Genomic DNA, 18,872 nt, shown 5'->3' on the forward strand with positions numbered 1-18,872 from the left:
CCATTGACTTTTATATGTAGCTTCCAAGCCTCTGAGTCAAATTAGTTGTTTTCCTCCAACTTTTTTTTACCTGTAATTATCAGCATTATTCTTTATTAAAGAGTCAAAGACAAAAGCTCTCCTGCAAAACTGAAATCACAGAACTGGGACCCAGATTTTTTCTTTTTTTATTCATATTCATTATTTGACAACTTGCATACAATCACTAACAGGCATTTCATAAATGCATGCAAAATTCCTTTGAAAATCTAGAATTCTAAAGCTTTTTGAAAAATTTTTATTAATATAAATAGATTTCATAGATACAATTCTAAGAATGTAACCATACTTTCCTCTCTCCACTTTGCCCTTCCTCAACCCTCCTCCTACTTTCATTTCAATCCATTCTATAATTACAGGCTTAATGCACTACTAATCAAAATATTAAACAAGTAAAAAGTACATAAGCCACAGTTCTCAAGTAGCCTCTTCCAATGATGTAGTATTCTTTCCATCTTTGCTTCCTTAAGACCTACCCATTATTCAACATCCTGTTAAAATTATAACTCTCCCCTTAGTCACTTGAGTTTTTTGAGAGCAGAGTATATAATTTGTCTTTGACTTGGTAGATTATAATTAGCTGATGTTTAATAACTGAACCATTAAGGAACAGAAGTTGAGATTTTAGAGATCAGGAAAAACTAATTGCAAACCTACCAACTTCTGCATATAGATCATTTTAGTAGATTTTAATCAGTCATCAATCTTAAGGTTAATATGCAGTAATGGTTATACACTATCTTACAAGTAGCAATCTAACATGCAATTAGCAAGTGTGCCAAATGTGAATTTCATAATCACCAATGCATATATGCTCTACTGTCTGATTGCCTTACTACTTGCCTGAACTTTACATATTGATTTTGACTCTAAGAGTCATTTGTATTTTACAAATGAGACAACATGAGAAGGCAAGTACTAGAATGAATTTATTGAAAGATTCTGGTGAGCTCAAGTGTGGTGGTCACAGATAGAACAAAGATAACGATTTACTTAAAAAGATCCTGAATTACTTTTTTTTTATCTTGAAAATCAATCACTTTAGGGGCTGGCACTGTGGGGCAGCAGGTTAATGCTCTGGCCTGAAGTGCCAGCATCCTATATGTGCACTGGTTCTAGTCCCAGCTGCTCTTCCTCCGATCCAGCTCTCTGCTATGGCCGGAGATAGCAATAGAAGATGGTCCAAGTCCGTGGGCCCCTGTACCCATATGGGAGACCCAGAAGAAGCTCCTGGCTCCTGGCTTTGGATCAGCGCAGCTCCAGCCATTGCAGCCATCTGGGGAGTGAACCAGCAGATGGAAGACCTCTCTGTCTCTACGTCTCTCTGTAACTCTTTCAAATAAATAAAAATAAATCTTTAAAAAAAAGAAAAAATCAATCACTTTACCAATATCTAACTTATTGATAGTCATTGGTATATTCTTATAGTATACCTCCTTTGTTCTATTAATTCCATTTTATATAGAGATTTTCCTTATATCCCCTGATCCTATATATGTATAACCTTCTTCCTTATCAACACTGTGCTCTCTTTTTAATGATATCTTTTTTTGTTAAAGTACATCATGAGGTGTGGTGATCTGGCTCCCATAGAAGGGTGGTCACTTTGTTTTTGAATTTCTTCCCAATTGAAAGTGAAGTGTTTTGGTTTTGATAGAGACTGTTACATTCAGGGCATCGTTTCCCCACCTCACCGTCCTTTGCTCAGCGGACATTTCCACTGCCTCCCTCCAAAGTGGAGTATTCATGAGACTTTTCAGTTGTGTCATCATCTACATGCATGTATTATAGCCTATGTAACAAATTTTGACAAGTGAGATTGCTTAGAACAACAGAAACTTTTTCTCATAGTTTTAAAGGCTATAAATCTGAAATCAAGGTATTTAACTGGTTGATTCCTTTTGAAGGCTCTGAAGGAGAAGCTGCTCCATGCATCTCTCCCAGCTGTTAGTGGCTGCTGATAAACCTTATTGTTCCCTGGATTCTAACTGTATAAATCCAATCTCTACCTCTGTCTTCACATGGCCTTTTCTTCAGTGTCTCTTGTCTGTTCTTCATTTCTAAGGAGACCTGGTATTGGATTTAGGACTCGTGTATTCTAGTATGATCTCATTTGGAGGTTCTTAGTTACATTTCCAAAGATGCTATATCCCAGTGAGGTGAGAGTCCCAGGGTCCAGGTGTACATATCCTTTGGGACACCACCATTCAATCCACTGTATCATCTCATATATGACTTTTGGAGGACTGAATTTTAGGGGATGCATTGATGGTCATGTGAGGTTTTGGAATGCTTTCCTCATTTTCTGACTGCCACTTTTCAATGACTTTTTTTTGCATAAGGAAGTATCTTTAATTTGATTCTCTATTTTGTATTTTTGTTAGGTTTGCAGTCCCAATTTTAGCTGATTTTAAAATGCTTCCATGTGCCATCTTATTCCAGCAAAACATTTTAAATCATGAGTAACAATAATACATGTATCATTAGGTGCTATTGTTTGACTACCTAATGCATTGTGTTAAAGTCTGTTTTGTAGATTACAATCTATGCCATGTTATTTCTTTGTTGCAATGAGACCATAATAGTCTTCACTGTTAAAACAAGTATGATAAAAATAAAGTACAATATGCTTCAGTAGGGTAAGACTATCCAAAAGATCATACAATTTAAATTTTTTCCAGTTAAACTAGCTCTAGTCCACTGCTAGATTAATAGAACTATCTCCAGTCTTCTAAGTTGTGAAAGAAGGTATATTTATTCATATTATAGAGAATGAGTTTTTTTCCACATACCATGTAGAGAAAGTAGGACTATCATACATAGCCATAGCTTTTGGCCTATATTTTTAATTTCTGTTACAGCATAGAAAATAGTAAAAGCAGTAAAGCCATTCTGGTAGTTATGTAGGACTAGCTCATTATTTTTAATTTGCAGCTGCCTAGTAGCATATGATCTTGAGCATTTCTTAATATTTATGTTTCTTATTTATTTTTATGTGTAAGGCATAGAGGTAGACACAGAGATATATAGATACAGATTTGAGGGCACAGGGAGAGAATACTTTCATCTGTAGGTTCATTTCCCAATGCCCACAATATCTGAGACTAGGCCAGGTCAAAGCTAGGAGCAGGGAACTCAATTCAGGTCTCCTAGATGGATGGTAGTTTTAATTTAATGAAGTCCAATTTATCACTTTTTTCTTTCATAATTTTTACATTATTTGATGTATATAAAAAGTTAGCAAATCTAAGATCTAGATTTTTTAATGTTATCTTCTACTGGCTTTGTAGTTTTACATTTTGCATTTAGCTCTATGACCCATTTAGGGTCAATTTGTGAATCTGTTTTCGTTTGGGTGGTTTTGTATGTGGATGTTCAATTGTTCCAGCACCACTTATTGAAAAGACTATCCTTTCTCTATTGAATTGCCTTTGATCCTTTGTCAGAAGTGAATTCAGTGTATTGCCTTTGGTCTATTTTGAACTTTCTATTCTGTTTGTTGCTATGTCTATTCCACCAATATCACATTATTTAGATTATTCTACCATTATAAGTATTAGACTTGAATACTATAAAGTTCTCTTTGTTTTTTGCCTTTAATATTATGTTAGTCATTCTCTTTTGAAATTCCATATAAACTTTAGAGTCATATTGTGGATATTATAAAATAATTCTGTATTTTGATTAGAATAACACTGACTGAATTTACAAATCAGAGTGGGAAGAACAGACATCTTAACACTATTGAGTGATCCTATTAATAAACATGAAACATCTCTTCCCTTATCTAGTTGTTCTTTATTTTATCAGTTTTGTTATTTTTCTCATGTAAATATCACATAGATTTCATTAGAAGTGACATATTTAAGTATTTATTTATTTATATTTTGCTGCTAATGTAAATGGTGTGGTTTTAAATCCAAATGCCACTGTTCATTATTGATGTATAGGAAAGCAATTGGCTTTTCTATATTAACTTCGTATCCTTCAGTTTTGCTATAATTGCTTATTAGTTACATGAATTCTGTTTTTGATTCATTTAAATTTTCTGTAAAGACAATCATGTCATGTACAAACAGAGGCAATTTTATTTCTTCTATTTTTTCTTTTTTTGTTGTCTTAGCTAGGACTTCCAGATTGATGTTGAATGGGAATGTTGAGAGGGTACATCATAGTCTTTATCCCAGTCTTAAGGCAAACATCTCATTTCTCACCATGCAGTATGATATTAGCTGTAGGCTTTTTGTAAATGTACATTTGTAGTTTGAGTGAGTTCCCTCTCTATTCATACTTTGTTTTTTTTTGTTGTTTCTTTTTTTTTTTTTTTTTTTTTTGACAGGCAGAGTTAGACAGTGAGAAAGAGAGAGACAGAGAGAACTCTATTCATGCTTTGTAATTAATACCTGTTGGATTTTGTCAAGTGCTTTTTCTGGATGTATTGATGTACTCATATTACTTTTCTTTAGCCTATTAATGTAATGAATTTTGTTAACTGATTTCCAAACATCAAACCAACCATGCATACCTAGAATTAATCCTACTTGGTAATAACTCTTTCCTTTAAAAAAAAAGATTTTTTTACATTTATTTGACAGAGTTACAGAGAGAGAGGTGAGGCAGAGAGAGGTGTCTTCCATCTGCTGGTTCACTCCCCAGAGGGCCACAATGGCTGGAGCTGCGCCAATCCAAAGGCAGGAGCCATGAACTTCTTCCAGGTCTCCTACACAGGGGCAGGGGCCCAAGGACTTGGGCCATTTTTACTGCTTTCCCAGGCCATAGCGGAGAGCTGGGTCAGAAGTAGAGCAGCCAGGATTTGAACCAGTGCCCATATGGGGTGCCGACACTGTAGGCAGTGGCTTTTACCTGCTACACCACAGCGCTGGGCCCTATAATTCTTTTCATTATTTTAGATTCAATTTGCTAATATTTTGTTGAAGTTTTTTTTTTTTTTTTAATTTATGTTCATAGAAAGATTCACCTGGAGCTTTCCCTCCCTGTAATCTTTTTGTCTTATTTTGGTATTAGGGTAATGTTGGTTTCAAAGAATGAATTAAAAAGTATTTCCTTTCCTGGTATTATTTCTTGGTTAAATGTTTGGTGCAATTCACCATCTGGATCTATAACTTTGGGTTTTGGAAAGTTATTTCTTGATTAAATTTCTTATTTCTTCTATTTTAAAATAATTATTTATTTAAAAGGGAAGAGGGAGTGACAAAGAGAGGAGGACAGAGAAAGAGAGAAAGATTCCCCACCCAAAGATTCACTCCTCAAATGCCTGCAACAACCCAGCTAGGGCTGGAGCTGGGAGCTTAATCCAGATCTCTCACATTGGTAGCAGGGACACAGCTACTTGAGCCATCACTTCTATCACACATATACACATTACCAAGAAGCTGAAATTATAGTAGAGCTAGAACTTGAACCCAAGTATTCTGATGTGGGACATGGGTGTCTTAACCGCTAGGCTGAACACTGCCCCTAGTTCAATTTCTTTAATAGAAATATGGCTATCAAAATTACCATTTTCTCTTTGTGTGAAATTTTGTAGTTTGTGTATCAAGGGGTTTGTCAGACTCATCTATATTATCAAATTTGTGGACAGAGTGTTTCATATTTATATTAGTCAAGGTTCTACAAGAAAAACTAATAGAATGTATGTATAAATTTATTTTAAGGAATTATTATTAAGGAAATTGTAGGACTGACAGGTTCAAAATTTACAGGAAAGGTCAGTGCCCTGGAGACCCAGTTGATTTTATTATCTTGAGTTTGAAGGCAGTCTGGAGGCCAAATTCCTTCTTCATGGAAGAACCTCAGGAAAGAGCCCTCAACTGAATGAATATTTATTTAGGCTTCTACAGCAAAATACCACAGACTAAGTGACTGAAATAAGATGCATTTATTTACTATAATTCTGGAGGCTGGGAAATCTAAGCTCAAAGTGCTGATTGATTTGGTTCCTGGTGAGGGCACCCCTCCTGGCTTGCAAATGGCTGTCTTCTATCTGGGCTCTCACATGATAGGAAACTCTTGTGTCTCTCCCTGCTTTTGTAAGAGTGCTAATCTACTCTCATGACCTCATCTTCGCCTACTTATCTCCCAAAGGCTTGTCTTCTAATACCATCACATTGGGAGTTGGCAAAAGCTAATGGATTTTGAGGTGACACAAACATTTAATCCATAATAAATGAAAAATGCTTACATTATGGAGAATAACTTACTAGACTGATAGTCTGTGGTTTTAAATATTAATAACATCTAAAGAATACCTTCACAGCAATATCTAGACTGATGTTTGACCCAAAAAATTGGTAGCATACCTACCAGGAATAAAATATAAAATTAACCATCATAGCATTATTCCTTTGGAATTGGTAAAATGGCCTCTCTTTCATTAATATCCACAGAATTAGTAATGATGGCCCTCTTTCACTAATGATATTAGTATTTCTGATGTCTAAAAGTTTATTAATTTTGTTGATCTTTTCAAAGAACAAATTGTTGGTTTTATTCATTTTCTCTATCAATTTTTAAATTAATTTCTTGTTTTCAAGTTCATCTCTAATTTCCAGTATTTCTTATACTCTAATTTGATGTTGATTTTCTGTATTTTCCTACGGGGAAAGCTTAGAGTATTGCTTTTTATATCCTTCTTCTTTTTTAATATATGCATTCATTTTCCTAATTCCTGCTGTCACTTTTTCCTACAAATTCTGATATATATTCTTATTTGGTTTAAAATATTTTAAAAATTCCTTTGAGAATTCGTTTTGAACCACATATTATCTAAAAGTGTGATATAGAATCTCCAGATACTTTGGGATTTTCCACCTATCTTTATTTTATTGATTTCTAGTTTAATTATGTCTTGAATTGAGAGCATACTTTGTAGTATTTCTACTTTCAAAAAAATTTAAATATGTGTTTTATAGCCAAAAATGTACTCAATCTTCTTGAATATTCCATATGAGGTTATGAAATATGTATTGTACTGTTGTTTGGATGAAATAATTTATGAATGTCAATTTTATGGTGCTTTTTATTTCAGTGATACTGCTACTGATTTTCTATCTGCTGAATCAGTCAATTGCTAGTGGAAGAATGTTGACATTTTTCAAATATAATAATGGATTTATTTGTTTCTTCCTGCAATTTATCACTTTTGCCTCACAAATTTTGATGCTATTGTTAGGCCTGTACACATTAAGTATTCTTATTTCTCCTAGTAGAATTCATCCTTTTATTATTATATTGTGGCATCTTTGTTCGTGATATTCTTCCTTGTCCTGAAGATAGCTTTGGCCAAAATAAATATTGGTATTCCAAATTTGATTAGTGTTAACATAGTATATCATTTTACATTCCTTTTTAAATTTTAAAATAGAATTTATTGTATTTATTTGAATGGGAGAGAGAGAGAGAGAGAGAGAGAGAGAGAGAGAGAGAAAGAGATCTTCTATCCATTTGTTCACTCCTCAGATGCCTGCAACTGCCAGGGTTAGTCAGGACAGAGCCAGAGCCAGGAACACTATCTAGGTCCCCCATCCCACATGGGTGGCAGGGACTCAGTCCTTGAGTCACCACTTGATGTTTTACAGGTGAATTAGCAAGAAGCTGGATTAGAAGCAGAGGCAAAGGCAGGACTTGATTTCAGACACTTTGATATAGCATACAGGCATCCCAAGAAGCAACTTAGTCTGTGGTACAACACCTATCTTGAGTCCTCTGTTTTTAAACTATGTTCATCTTTATATTTGTGGGTTTCTTACATACAATATATAATTAGATATACTCTTATGGTTATTTTTAATCTACTCAAATAATCTCTATCTTTAAACAGGCACATTTTCCCAACTAACAATGTTATTCATACAGCAGAAAGACTCACTTCTTAAAAGGCAAATTATCTTGTTAAATTGTTTGTTTTTTTTTTTTTTTTTTTTTTTTTTTTTTTTTTTTTTGACAGGCAGAGTGGACAGTGAGAGAGAGACAGAGAGAGAAAGGTCTTCCTTTGCCGTTGGTTCACCCTCCAATGGCCGCCGCTGCAGCCGGCGCACCGCGCTGATCCGATGGCAGGAGCCAGGATCCAGGTGCTTTTCCTGGTCTCCCATGGGGTGCAGGGCCCAAGCACCTGGGCCATCCTCCACTGCACTCCCTGGCCACAGCAGAGAGCTGGCCTGGAAGAGGGGTAACCGGGACAGAATCCGGCGCCCCAACCGGGACTAGAACCCGGTGTGCCGGCGCCGCAAGGTGGAGGATTAGCCTATTGAGCCACGGCGCCGGCTCATCTTGTTAAATTGTAACTGGTTCAGCCATGCTGCTTTATTATATATACAGGTACTGTGTTTTACATTCTCATATATCTTGATTTAATAAAGAACTAATTGAATTTTTATTGAAGTCAATATTAAATAACTAGTAATTATAATTATTTAAACATTGACATACTAAAGCCATATTTGACTAGAATTTGATCCTTTTCCAACAACCTCTGTTGTTGAAACCAATCAAATGCAAGATCAAAGCCTGATAGGCATTTGAAGAGAGAACTTTTAGAGTATTAAAGAGTTTTGAAAAGGAGAGGAAAGTATCAAATTTGAATTGAGAAAGATAGCTTAGTGACGGTCAAGAGGAGAGGTACACACAAGAGGTAAGCAGATTAGCCAGGAGCCTACTGAAGACTATAGAAATGGTCCCAGTGAGATTTGGTTAGTACTTGAATTAGTACTTGGTAGTAGAAGACAATAGTGAATGGCTTACACAAGTGATAAGAGAATATACTAAATTTGGTGATGGATGAAGTGAATAAGTGAATTCATGAAGGATGATTCCAGATTGCAGGATAGAAAGAGAGATAAATGCCAATGTCATTACCTAAGACGGAGAATGTAGGAGCAAAAACGGGCTAACAGTTATGTTAATTAGTTCACTACTATGTATGATGAGCCACAGTACATCTGGGTACATATTTTTAATTGATGATTGTAGTAAATTGTTCTAGAGTTCATTTGAGAGCCATCAGTGCAAAGATAGAAATTGAATCTGAAGGACCCTAGAATGAGGTAGAGTCAGAGTTAAAGATATTTGAAGTTGTAAAAGTAGATTATAAACTCCTAGTCACTAGATCTTATATGTTCAGAACTTAAATAGGAAATCTCTTCATGTGCATGTAATTGGATTGGGTCAGTCTTAGAAAGCAGCCATTTGTAGCAGCATTTATACAAATATATTGAAACAGCTTCTGTTCTGTTGACTAACAGCTATATAGTTCAGTCATATGGATTAAGATTTATGCAAAATTCATGTATCTTTTGCACCATAATGTTTAATGTTTAAAATAATGTATGACACTTGAAGCTCATTCATATTAGATATCAGAAAGTACCTGAAATTTGATTTCTAACAAATTTCCAAAGAAACATGTTATAAACTTTTCCTAGTATATTTTAAACAAATTCTTGTTTCTCATTAACTTACGGTGTTGATTTATAGTTCACATTATTTATCAAATATTTGAAAAAACCACTGTGTGTAGGGATACTGTGCTGAGACACAAAGTTGAATCAAACATAAAATATATACTTTAGAAGCCTTTGCACCAGTATAGGAAATAAACCTAGAGGAGTTTACAGTGAATACAGTTATTGATTATGAGTAATTTAGAAGTTAAATTAAAGAAACCATTCCATCTACAGTATTATCAAAGAGAAATACGAATAAATTTAACAAAATAAGTGTAGAACTTATGACCTGAAAACTACAAAATATTGTTTAAATACTTTAAAAAATGTGTGAATAAATGAAAAAATGTCATGTTCATGGATTAGAAACATTTTTAAGCATTATTAAGAAGATGATACTCCATCCATTGATTTATAGATACAATACAATCCCCTTCAGAATCCTGGCTGACTTCTTTGTAGAAATAGGAAGGTGATTCTAAAATTCATTTGGAATTGCGAGATGCCTTAAATAACCAAAACAATATTGAAATGAAAGGACAAAATAGAAGTATTCAAACGTCCTGATTTCAAAACTTATTCCAAAGCATAATAAAGACAGTGTGGTACTGACCCAAAATTTAGTTTAGTTTAGATTCCATTTAGTTCAATGGAATTGAATCAGAAAGTCCAAAAAATCCATACAACTGTGGCCAAATGATATTAGATGACGGTGGCAACAATATTCAAGGGGAAAGGGATTGTTTCTTCTCCAAATATAGCTTCCTTATAGCTATATAGGATAACAACTTTTGAATAAATTCTTACCATTCTTGATTATGAATTCTTTGACCTCTCCCTGTTCTCCTCCTACATAACACTTGACATGGAGTGTTGCATGCATTGAGAGATCAGTAAATGTTTGTTAAAAGAGGGAAATAATCAAGGCAGGCAGGAAATAAAAGAAATATGGAAAGGGAAAGGAAAGGAAAAAGGAAAGGTATTTCTACTATGATTCAAAACATTTAGCATTCAAATTTATAAATTAAAATACTTAATTTATACTTTTTATGCAGGATTGAATAGTCTCAAACAGATTAAATGAGATTTTCAAGATCACAGCACCTGCTAGTAATAAAATTAACAGTGCAGACTTTGACTAGTGTCATTTACACTATGCTGCAGTGCTGTTTCACTAAAAATTAATCTCATTAAGGGAATTACAGAAAAGATATCTTTCATATTCCAGAAGATTTCTTTATCCTTATAATAAATATTTAACTATAAGTTCTGAAATAAAAGTTGTAACATAAAAATTATTAGTTGAATTTATGGTTCAGGCAATTTTTTTTTTGTTTTACATTATCTCTGTTTTGTAAGTATCATTGAGACAAATACTGGAAAGCAAAGAAACCCAAAGTAGCAAAGAATCAGAATGAAGTATATGACTCTTTAGACCTGATGTAATAGAATTTAGATATGAAGTGAAAATCAGGATACTACTTTAATATTTTATGAATTCTTTCCATTTAAGGCAGGGGAAAAATCCATGGGTTATGCAGTGAGATAACTGAAATTCCTCAAAATAGGAAGCTCTGGCGGTGAGGCACACAATCTGTGTTTCAGTAAGCCTTCCAAAGCACTCTCAATTCATGAGTCTGGGCCCATGCCTGGCAACAATTTTCACCTAAATTACTGAAGTTGTTTTCAAATGTTTCCTTGCTTTCAGACGTATTCCACAAATTATCTACATGGTTACAGAAAATTGTGTATGATTAAAAATGTGATAGTGTCATTTCATTCTTCAAGTCATCAAAGATTTATTGAGAGTTCTAACCTATCAGGGTACAGTCATGAATATAAAGGACAGAGGTTTGTATTTTTATTGCAATATCATTCAATGTCTATCCCTTCCTGCCTCCACAACATTAAATTCTTCAGTGATTTCCCAGTGCCTAAGAAAACACCCAAACTCTTTCAATGATAGTGATCTAGGCCTCCTGTGAGGACTTGACTGTTATCTTGTATCCTACAATGCAAAACAAACAATGCTATGACTGAGAAAGAACTTGTAAGAGCAATACCATTTCTAATAGCTCCCCCCAAATTTAAATACCTTGGAATAAATTTAACCAAAGATGTGGAAGATCTCTACAATGAAAATTAGAAAACATTAAAGAAAGAAATACAAGAAAACACAAAAAATAGAAATCATCCATGATCTTGGGTTGGAAGAATTAACATCTGAATGTCCATTGTACCCAAAGCAATTTACAGATTCATTGCAATACCAGGGACATTCTTCGAAGATCTAGAAAAAGCAATGCTAAAACTTATGTGGAAACAGAAGAGACCATGAATAGTTAAAGCAATCTTAAACAACAAAAACAAAGCTGGAGGCATCACAATACCAGACTTCAAGAAAGGGTAGTTATAACTAAAACAGCCTGGTACTGGCACAAAAATAGACATGTAGATCAATGGAACACAATGAAAACCCCAGAAATTAATCCATGAAACTACAACCAACTAGTCTTTGACAAAGGAGCTAAAATCAATCCTTGGAGAAAAGATAATCTCTTCAACAAATTGTGTTGGAATAATTGGATCTACATGTGCGCAACTATGAAACAAGACCCCTACCTTATACTTGATATAAAAATCAACTCACAATGGACCAAGGATCTAAATCTATGACTTAATACCATCAAATTACCAGAGGAAAACAGTGCGGAAACTCTGTGAGACATTGGCATAGGCAAAGACATCTTGGAAAAAGACCCCAGAAGCACAGGCAACCAAAGCCAAAACAGACAAAGGGAATTACATCAAGCTAAGATGCTTCTGCACTGCATAGGAAACTCTCAAAGAAGTGAAAAAACAATCAACAAACTGGGAGAAAATACTTGCAAACTATGCAATTGCTTAAGTATTAATATCCAGGATCTATAAAGAGTTCAAGAAACTCAACAACAACAAAACAAACAAAAATTCAGTTAAAAAATGGGTAAAGAACATGAACAAGCATTTTTCGAAGTATGAAACACAAATGGCCAACAGACACATGAGAAAAGTGCTCAAGATCACTAGCCATCAGGGAAACGCAAATAAAAACTATAACAAGGTTTCACTTCACCTCAGTTAGAATATCATCCTGGCTGGCTCTGCGGCTCACTAGGCTAATCTTCCTCCTGCGGTGCTGGCACCCCAGTTTCTAGTCCCGGTTGGGGCGCTGGGTTCTAGTACCGGTGGCTCCTCTTCCAGTCCAGCTCTCTGCTGTACCCAGGAGTGCAGTAGAGGATGGCCCAGGTCCTTGAGCCCTGCACCTGCATGGGAGACCAGGAGGAGGCACCTGGTTCTTGGCTTCGGATCGGCGCAGTGTGCCGGCCGTAGCGGCCACCTGGGGGGTGAACCAACGGAAAAAGGAAGACCTCTCTCTCTGTTTCTCTCTCTCTCTCACTGTCTAACTCTGCATGTAAAAAAAAAAAAAAAAGAATAACTATTATCCAATAAATAAATACATACATACATACTGGCAAGGATGTGGGAGAAAAGGTAAACACACTGTTGATGGGAATGTAAACTAGTACAACCATCATGAAGACAGTATGGAGATCATCAGAAATATGAAAATAGATCTTCCTTATGACTCAGCCATCCCACTACTGGGAATTTACCAAAATGAAATGAAACCAGCATATGAGAGAGTTATTTGTACCCCCTTGTTTATTGCAGCTCAATTTATGATAACTAAGATATGGAATCAACCCAGATATCCATCAACTGATGGATAAAAAATGTGGTATTTTTACATTATGGAGTACTACTTAGCCATAAAAAATAATGAAATCCTATCTTTTGCAACAAAATGGATGCAACTGGAAACTTATGCTTAGTGAAATAAATCAATCCCAAGAGGACAAATATCATATGTTTTCTCTGATAATTGGCATTTAATATAGAATACAAAAAATAGGAATAAAATGAACATCTTGTGATTTGATTGTTGTTTTTGGCCCTTGGTTATACTCCTTTGCAACTTTGGTGTTTCTACTTTTTACTTGTTGAATTTTATGTTTAGTGGTGCATTAAGCCTATGACTACAGAGTGGATTGAAATCGTGTTTTTGCAGAAATTGAGGGGAAAAAAGGAAGGAAGAAAGGGGATTGAAGGAGAGAGGAGAGGAGGAAAGTATGGTTATGAAATCTACTCTGTTTATATTATGTTACCATTATCTTTCCCAATATGCCATGCCATTTCCATATAAATATGAGGAAGCGACAGTATAGTGGTATAATGGAACAGATTAGATAACGGTCTTCAATTTTATGAATGATTGAGAGGGCTTTCCTTTGCTATTTAGGACCTAAATCTGATCAAAAAGGAGTATCTGTTAAAATAATATGTTACATTGTATTGAAGCAGCTACAAAACCATAATTAGAGAGTTAACTCCTGCAGATGACATGATTATCTATATAGAAAATGCCAAAGACTCAACAACAACAATGAACTCCTGGAACTAATAAGTGATTATGGTAAAGTTGTAGAATGAATGATTAGTACGTAAAAATCAACTGCTTTCCTGTACACCAGCAATAAACAGCTGGAAATTGGAGTTAAAAACACATCACTTATAAAAGCAATAGAGAGCCGGCGCCGTGGCTCAATAGGCTAATCCTCCACCTTGCGGCGCCGGCACACCGGGTTCTAGTCCCGGCTGGGGCGCCGGATTCTGTCCCGGTTGCCCCTCTTCCAGGCCAGCTCTCTGCTATGGCCAGGGAGTGCAGTGGAGGATGGCCCAGGTGCTTGGGCCCTGCACCCCATGGGAGACCAGGAAAAAGCACCTGGCTCCTGGCTCCTGCCAGGATCAGCGCGGTGCGCCGGCTGCAGCGGCGGCCATTGGAGGGTGAACCAGCGGCAAAAGGAAGACCTTTCTCTCTCTGTCTCTCTCTCTCACTGTCCACTCTGCCTGTAAAAAAAAAAAAAAAAAAAAAAAAAAAAAAAAAAAAAAAAAAAAAAATAAAAGCAATAGAATAGAAAATAATTAATAAGGTTAACAAAATATGTACAGGATCTAGATGAAGAAAAGCACAAAGCTTTGATTAAATAAATAAAAGACCTAAATCGTGTAATAGTCCATGATCATGCATAGAAGCCTCAATACTGTTAAGGTGTCAGTAAAGATGTGAGTTTATAGACCTCACCAAAGATGCTATACAGATGGAAATAAGCATCTGAAAAGATGCTCAGCATCATATGTTATTATGTAATTACAAATTAAAACAAAAATAAGATTCCATAAGTTACCTTTTAGAATAGCCCAAATCCAAAACAATAACAATATTGAATGCTGGCAAAGACTGAAAACATTTTAGGATATTATTCATTAATGGTAAGAATGTAAAATTTTCCAGCCACTTAGGAGACACTTTGGTAGTTTTTTTATAAAGGTAAATGTACTTTTACCCAATGATTCAGCAATTATGTTCCTAGGAATTTACTCAAATGAAGTGAAAACTTACATCCACACAAGCCTCGCATGTGAATGTTAATAGAAACTTTATTCATAATTGACGGAAATTGCTAGTAAATTAGAGAAACTATTCAATCAGTGATTAGATAACAATGTGGCATATGCATTCAATGGAATATTATTCAGCAATAAGAAAATGAGTTGTCAAACCAAAGAGTCCTGGAAGAACCTTTGATGCACTTTGCCAAGTGAAAGAATCCAGTCTAAAAAGTTTACATATTGCATTATTCCAACTCTGTACCATTCTAGAAAAGGCAGAACTACAGAGACAGTAAACAGATCTGTGGCAGCTAGCAGTTCAAGGGGAGGAAGTGAAGGGTGAATCAGTAGACTTTGATTTTTAGGGCAATGAAACTATTCTGTATACCATACTCATTGAGGCATGGTGTTATACATTTACCCAAACTCACAGAACTGCGTATAGCACAAATATTGAACCTTAATGTCAACTATGGACTTTAATGATAATGTAACAATGTTAATTCATTAATTGTTGATAAATGTACCACACTAATGCAAAATGATAACAGGGGCAACTTTAACCAAATTTTCATAATCAAAATCTAGTCTAACATATATTTTAATTAAAAACTTTGTCCATAGCATTAAAAATTAACAGAAAATTATATATGCACAACACACATAGATATTTATTCAGATACAATAACAACACATGTCTGTCACCATAATTTTTCAATGTTACCTGTTATTATGTTTTTATCTCCTAAAGTCATACCTCTTCACGGACTTATGTGCTACATGGGAGGTGAGGAAATGTAGGCAATATGCTGAATTATGTTTATATGAAATTTGATAGCGAAGAAAATAATTACTTTTAAAGAACATTTGATGTTAAAATAACAATAGTATCATTAAAATTTAGGCTGCAGTTCATTTTTTGTCAAGAAATATAAAGTTATATTGGATTATAAAACTGGATACCAAAAGTATATTTCAAACTTTCCCAATGAGTGACGATGTGAGAAAAACAAAATAAGCACATACCAATTCATTGATGCTGATCATTAGAACATTCTCATATTCTTTGCCATGTTTAATTTTCTCAATATCACAATTAGATGATGTCACTGGCAACAGAACAAGGATCAAAGGAGGAATTCCAAAGATATACCTAAAAGAAACTGAATGCAACAGTAAATAAGAATGAGCTAATTGGTATGCTGTATTACCTTTCATTGTGCTTTTTCAAAGGACTTTATCATTTATTTCCTAGTTTTAATATGTATTTTGGTTTTTGGGTAGTTCAAGAAGAATCCTAAAACTCTGAGTTATATAAGCAACCAAGGTTGGATAGCATTTAGGGGGTTAGGTTTCTTTGGCTTTTTATTTAGAAATTGTTCTTTGAGAATTGCAGAACAGGTGTGATCAAATCATAGACACTTTGCTTCTGGTCAACACTCTAAGGTATAATGACAGTTTATACCATTTGGATTTATGTTGAACATCCCTCTAAGAAAAGCTATCCATAGGCAGAAGTACTATTAAAGTCTTTTAACTTAATGACATTTTATGAAGTATTGGTATAGAACATGATTATCTATTTATGTGAAGCCTGATAGCAGTCCAAATGTCCAGTTAGTTTCTGGAGGCAATAGTGTGGGAGGTTTGTTTCCATAGTACTGTGCTATTATTATTTTCTTTTTTAATGATGGACCTTTATCCCAAAACTCTTAAGAGTTTAAAATAGTGTTTTGGGACCCCTCTCCCCTATCCTTTTCTGTCTATGTGTTCAGAGACATTGCTTTCAAAAACAGCCCTGTCCAGCTTCCTTCATGTTCCAAAAACTCAGTAAATAAATCAATGCCCTTGTTAACTAATGGCTTATATCCGTTTTTGATAAGCCTTCCCGATTATGGGCACTTGTGTAATCAAAAAGAATGAAATTATAAATGCTTTAACTGAAGCAGTAAAGGTACACTGATGGAAAGCCAGTGATTGCCAGAAACATTAAATCTGGTTGTATGGGAACCTATTTCTTCATAGGTCTGATCTTGAACCGTATTTGCATCTTTCTGTAAACTCTGACTTATGTTGACAGTATATTCCCTGTGAGTTTCCCAAATTTCAACTGTAGTTGAAAGACATTTCACAGGTTTGCATTCTTTAATAAGAATACAAACAACAATGCAAGATGCAAGGAACTAATATTGTGACAAGGATATCAGAAAGTTCCCAATAACACATCATATAGAATATACTTATCTGTGATATAAAAATCAGCAGCACTCACCAATAAATTGGATATTGTTAGTGACATGTATTTTTACAAATAGAGAAAGTTGGCTGGGTTGCAGTTATGAGAACAAACATAAATCCTAGTTCTTACCTTCATACACAACTGACATTTAACATTGTTGGAGAAACAAAAATGCAGGAGTGAGACATGGAGTCTATTCACAGCTCTGTCATAGAGTACTTACATGCATGACAGGCAGGCATTAATTCAGATTAATAATAATTATGTTACTTACCTTTCTGAGTACCTACTATATGCCAGTGACTTTAGTTTATATATTACTGACCTGAAAATATTAAATGGAAAATTCTAAAAATAAGCAACTCATAAATTTTATATTGCAGTCATTCTGAAGAGCGTGAAGAATTTTTACTGTCCTACTCCATCCCACCCAGTTTGTGAATCATCCTTTTGGTCCACTGTATACACTGTAAACACTACTTGCTTGTTAATCACTTAGCAGCTATCTAAGTTATCACCTCAGCACTGGTGGTATTGAAGTGCTTGTGTTAATGTAACCCTTACTTTACTTAATAATGGCACCCCCAGCTCACAAGTAGTGATACTGACAGTTCACATATGCCAAAGAGAAGCCATAAGTGCTTCCTTTAAGTGAAAAGGTAAAACTCCTCTATTTAATAAGAAACAAACACAACAAACAACAACAACAAAAAACATGCTAAGGTTGCTAAGATTTACCAGGAACAAATTTTCTATCTGTGAAATTGTGAAGAGGAAAAGGAAATTCATTCTGGCTTTGCTCTTATACCTCAACATACAAAAGTTATGGCCATAGTGCATTGTAAGTACTTACTTAAGATGGAAAAGTTAAATGCATGCATACATGCATAGAAGAAACCCAGTACATGAGTATATAGGGTTCAGTAGTAGCCACGACTTCCGGTATACGCGACAGACCTTGGAGGTCTTGGAACATATCCCCTGTGGTTAAATGGGGACTACCATAAATACGGAGATAGTGACTTATTTTATATCTACAAAGAGCCCTGCAATTTAATCTCTTAATAATTAGATAGTAGGTGCCAGATTTGAGCAGAAATGATTTGTAACATTTTGAAATCAGGCAATCATATTGGTCTTTTGAATGAAAACCACTTCTGTGTTAGAATATTCAATTTGGTTTGTCTTTTCTATTTTCAATCATCCTAAAGATTCCTACACAACAATCAATTCCTAATTATTTACTAGGTACTGACTTTGTAATCACATTTGTATAGATTGTATAGAATCAAGCATTTTATTTTCTCTGTCATCTTAGAGAGGCCCAAAATATACTTTGAGAGTAGAAAATTACACGATCTATAACTTGAAATGAACTTTAAGGAGATTATAATAAAAAAATACTAGGATGAAAGAGATATGTTTACCATTCCATATAAACCTGATTTGAAAGGTCCAACTTTTATTTTTTAATTAGTGAAGTTGTTTTATTTCCTATGCATACTAGCTGTCTTCCTCACCACAATTTTCGGTAATAAGTGCTTCCAAAATTCACAGCACTCTACTTATTCATTGGATGGTCATTTTGTCAATGTTTTCCAATGGTGGTTTGGTGGAAAATCCAGTTTTTTTGTGCACTG

General features: G+C 34.8%; 1 protein-coding gene across 4 annotated transcripts in view; it reads right to left on the reverse strand.

The window, feature by feature from the left end:
- IL7 (interleukin 7) overlaps nt 1-18,872 on the reverse strand; it is a 45,425-nt gene that overhangs the window by 18,070 nt on the left and 8,483 nt on the right. For all 4 annotated transcript variants that reach the window (XM_008255688.4, XM_008255687.4, XM_070075256.1 and 1 more), the window contains exon 2: nt 16,020-16,156. In XM_008255688.4, coding sequence (XP_008253910.1) covers nt 16,020-16,156 — 137 coding nt within the window. The remainder of the gene's footprint in view (nt 1-16,019; nt 16,157-18,872) is intronic.

Source organism: Oryctolagus cuniculus, chromosome 6, assembly GCF_964237555.1.
Source record: "Oryctolagus cuniculus chromosome 6, mOryCun1.1, whole genome shotgun sequence".
Lineage (NCBI taxonomy): Eukaryota > Metazoa > Chordata > Mammalia > Lagomorpha > Leporidae > Oryctolagus > Oryctolagus cuniculus.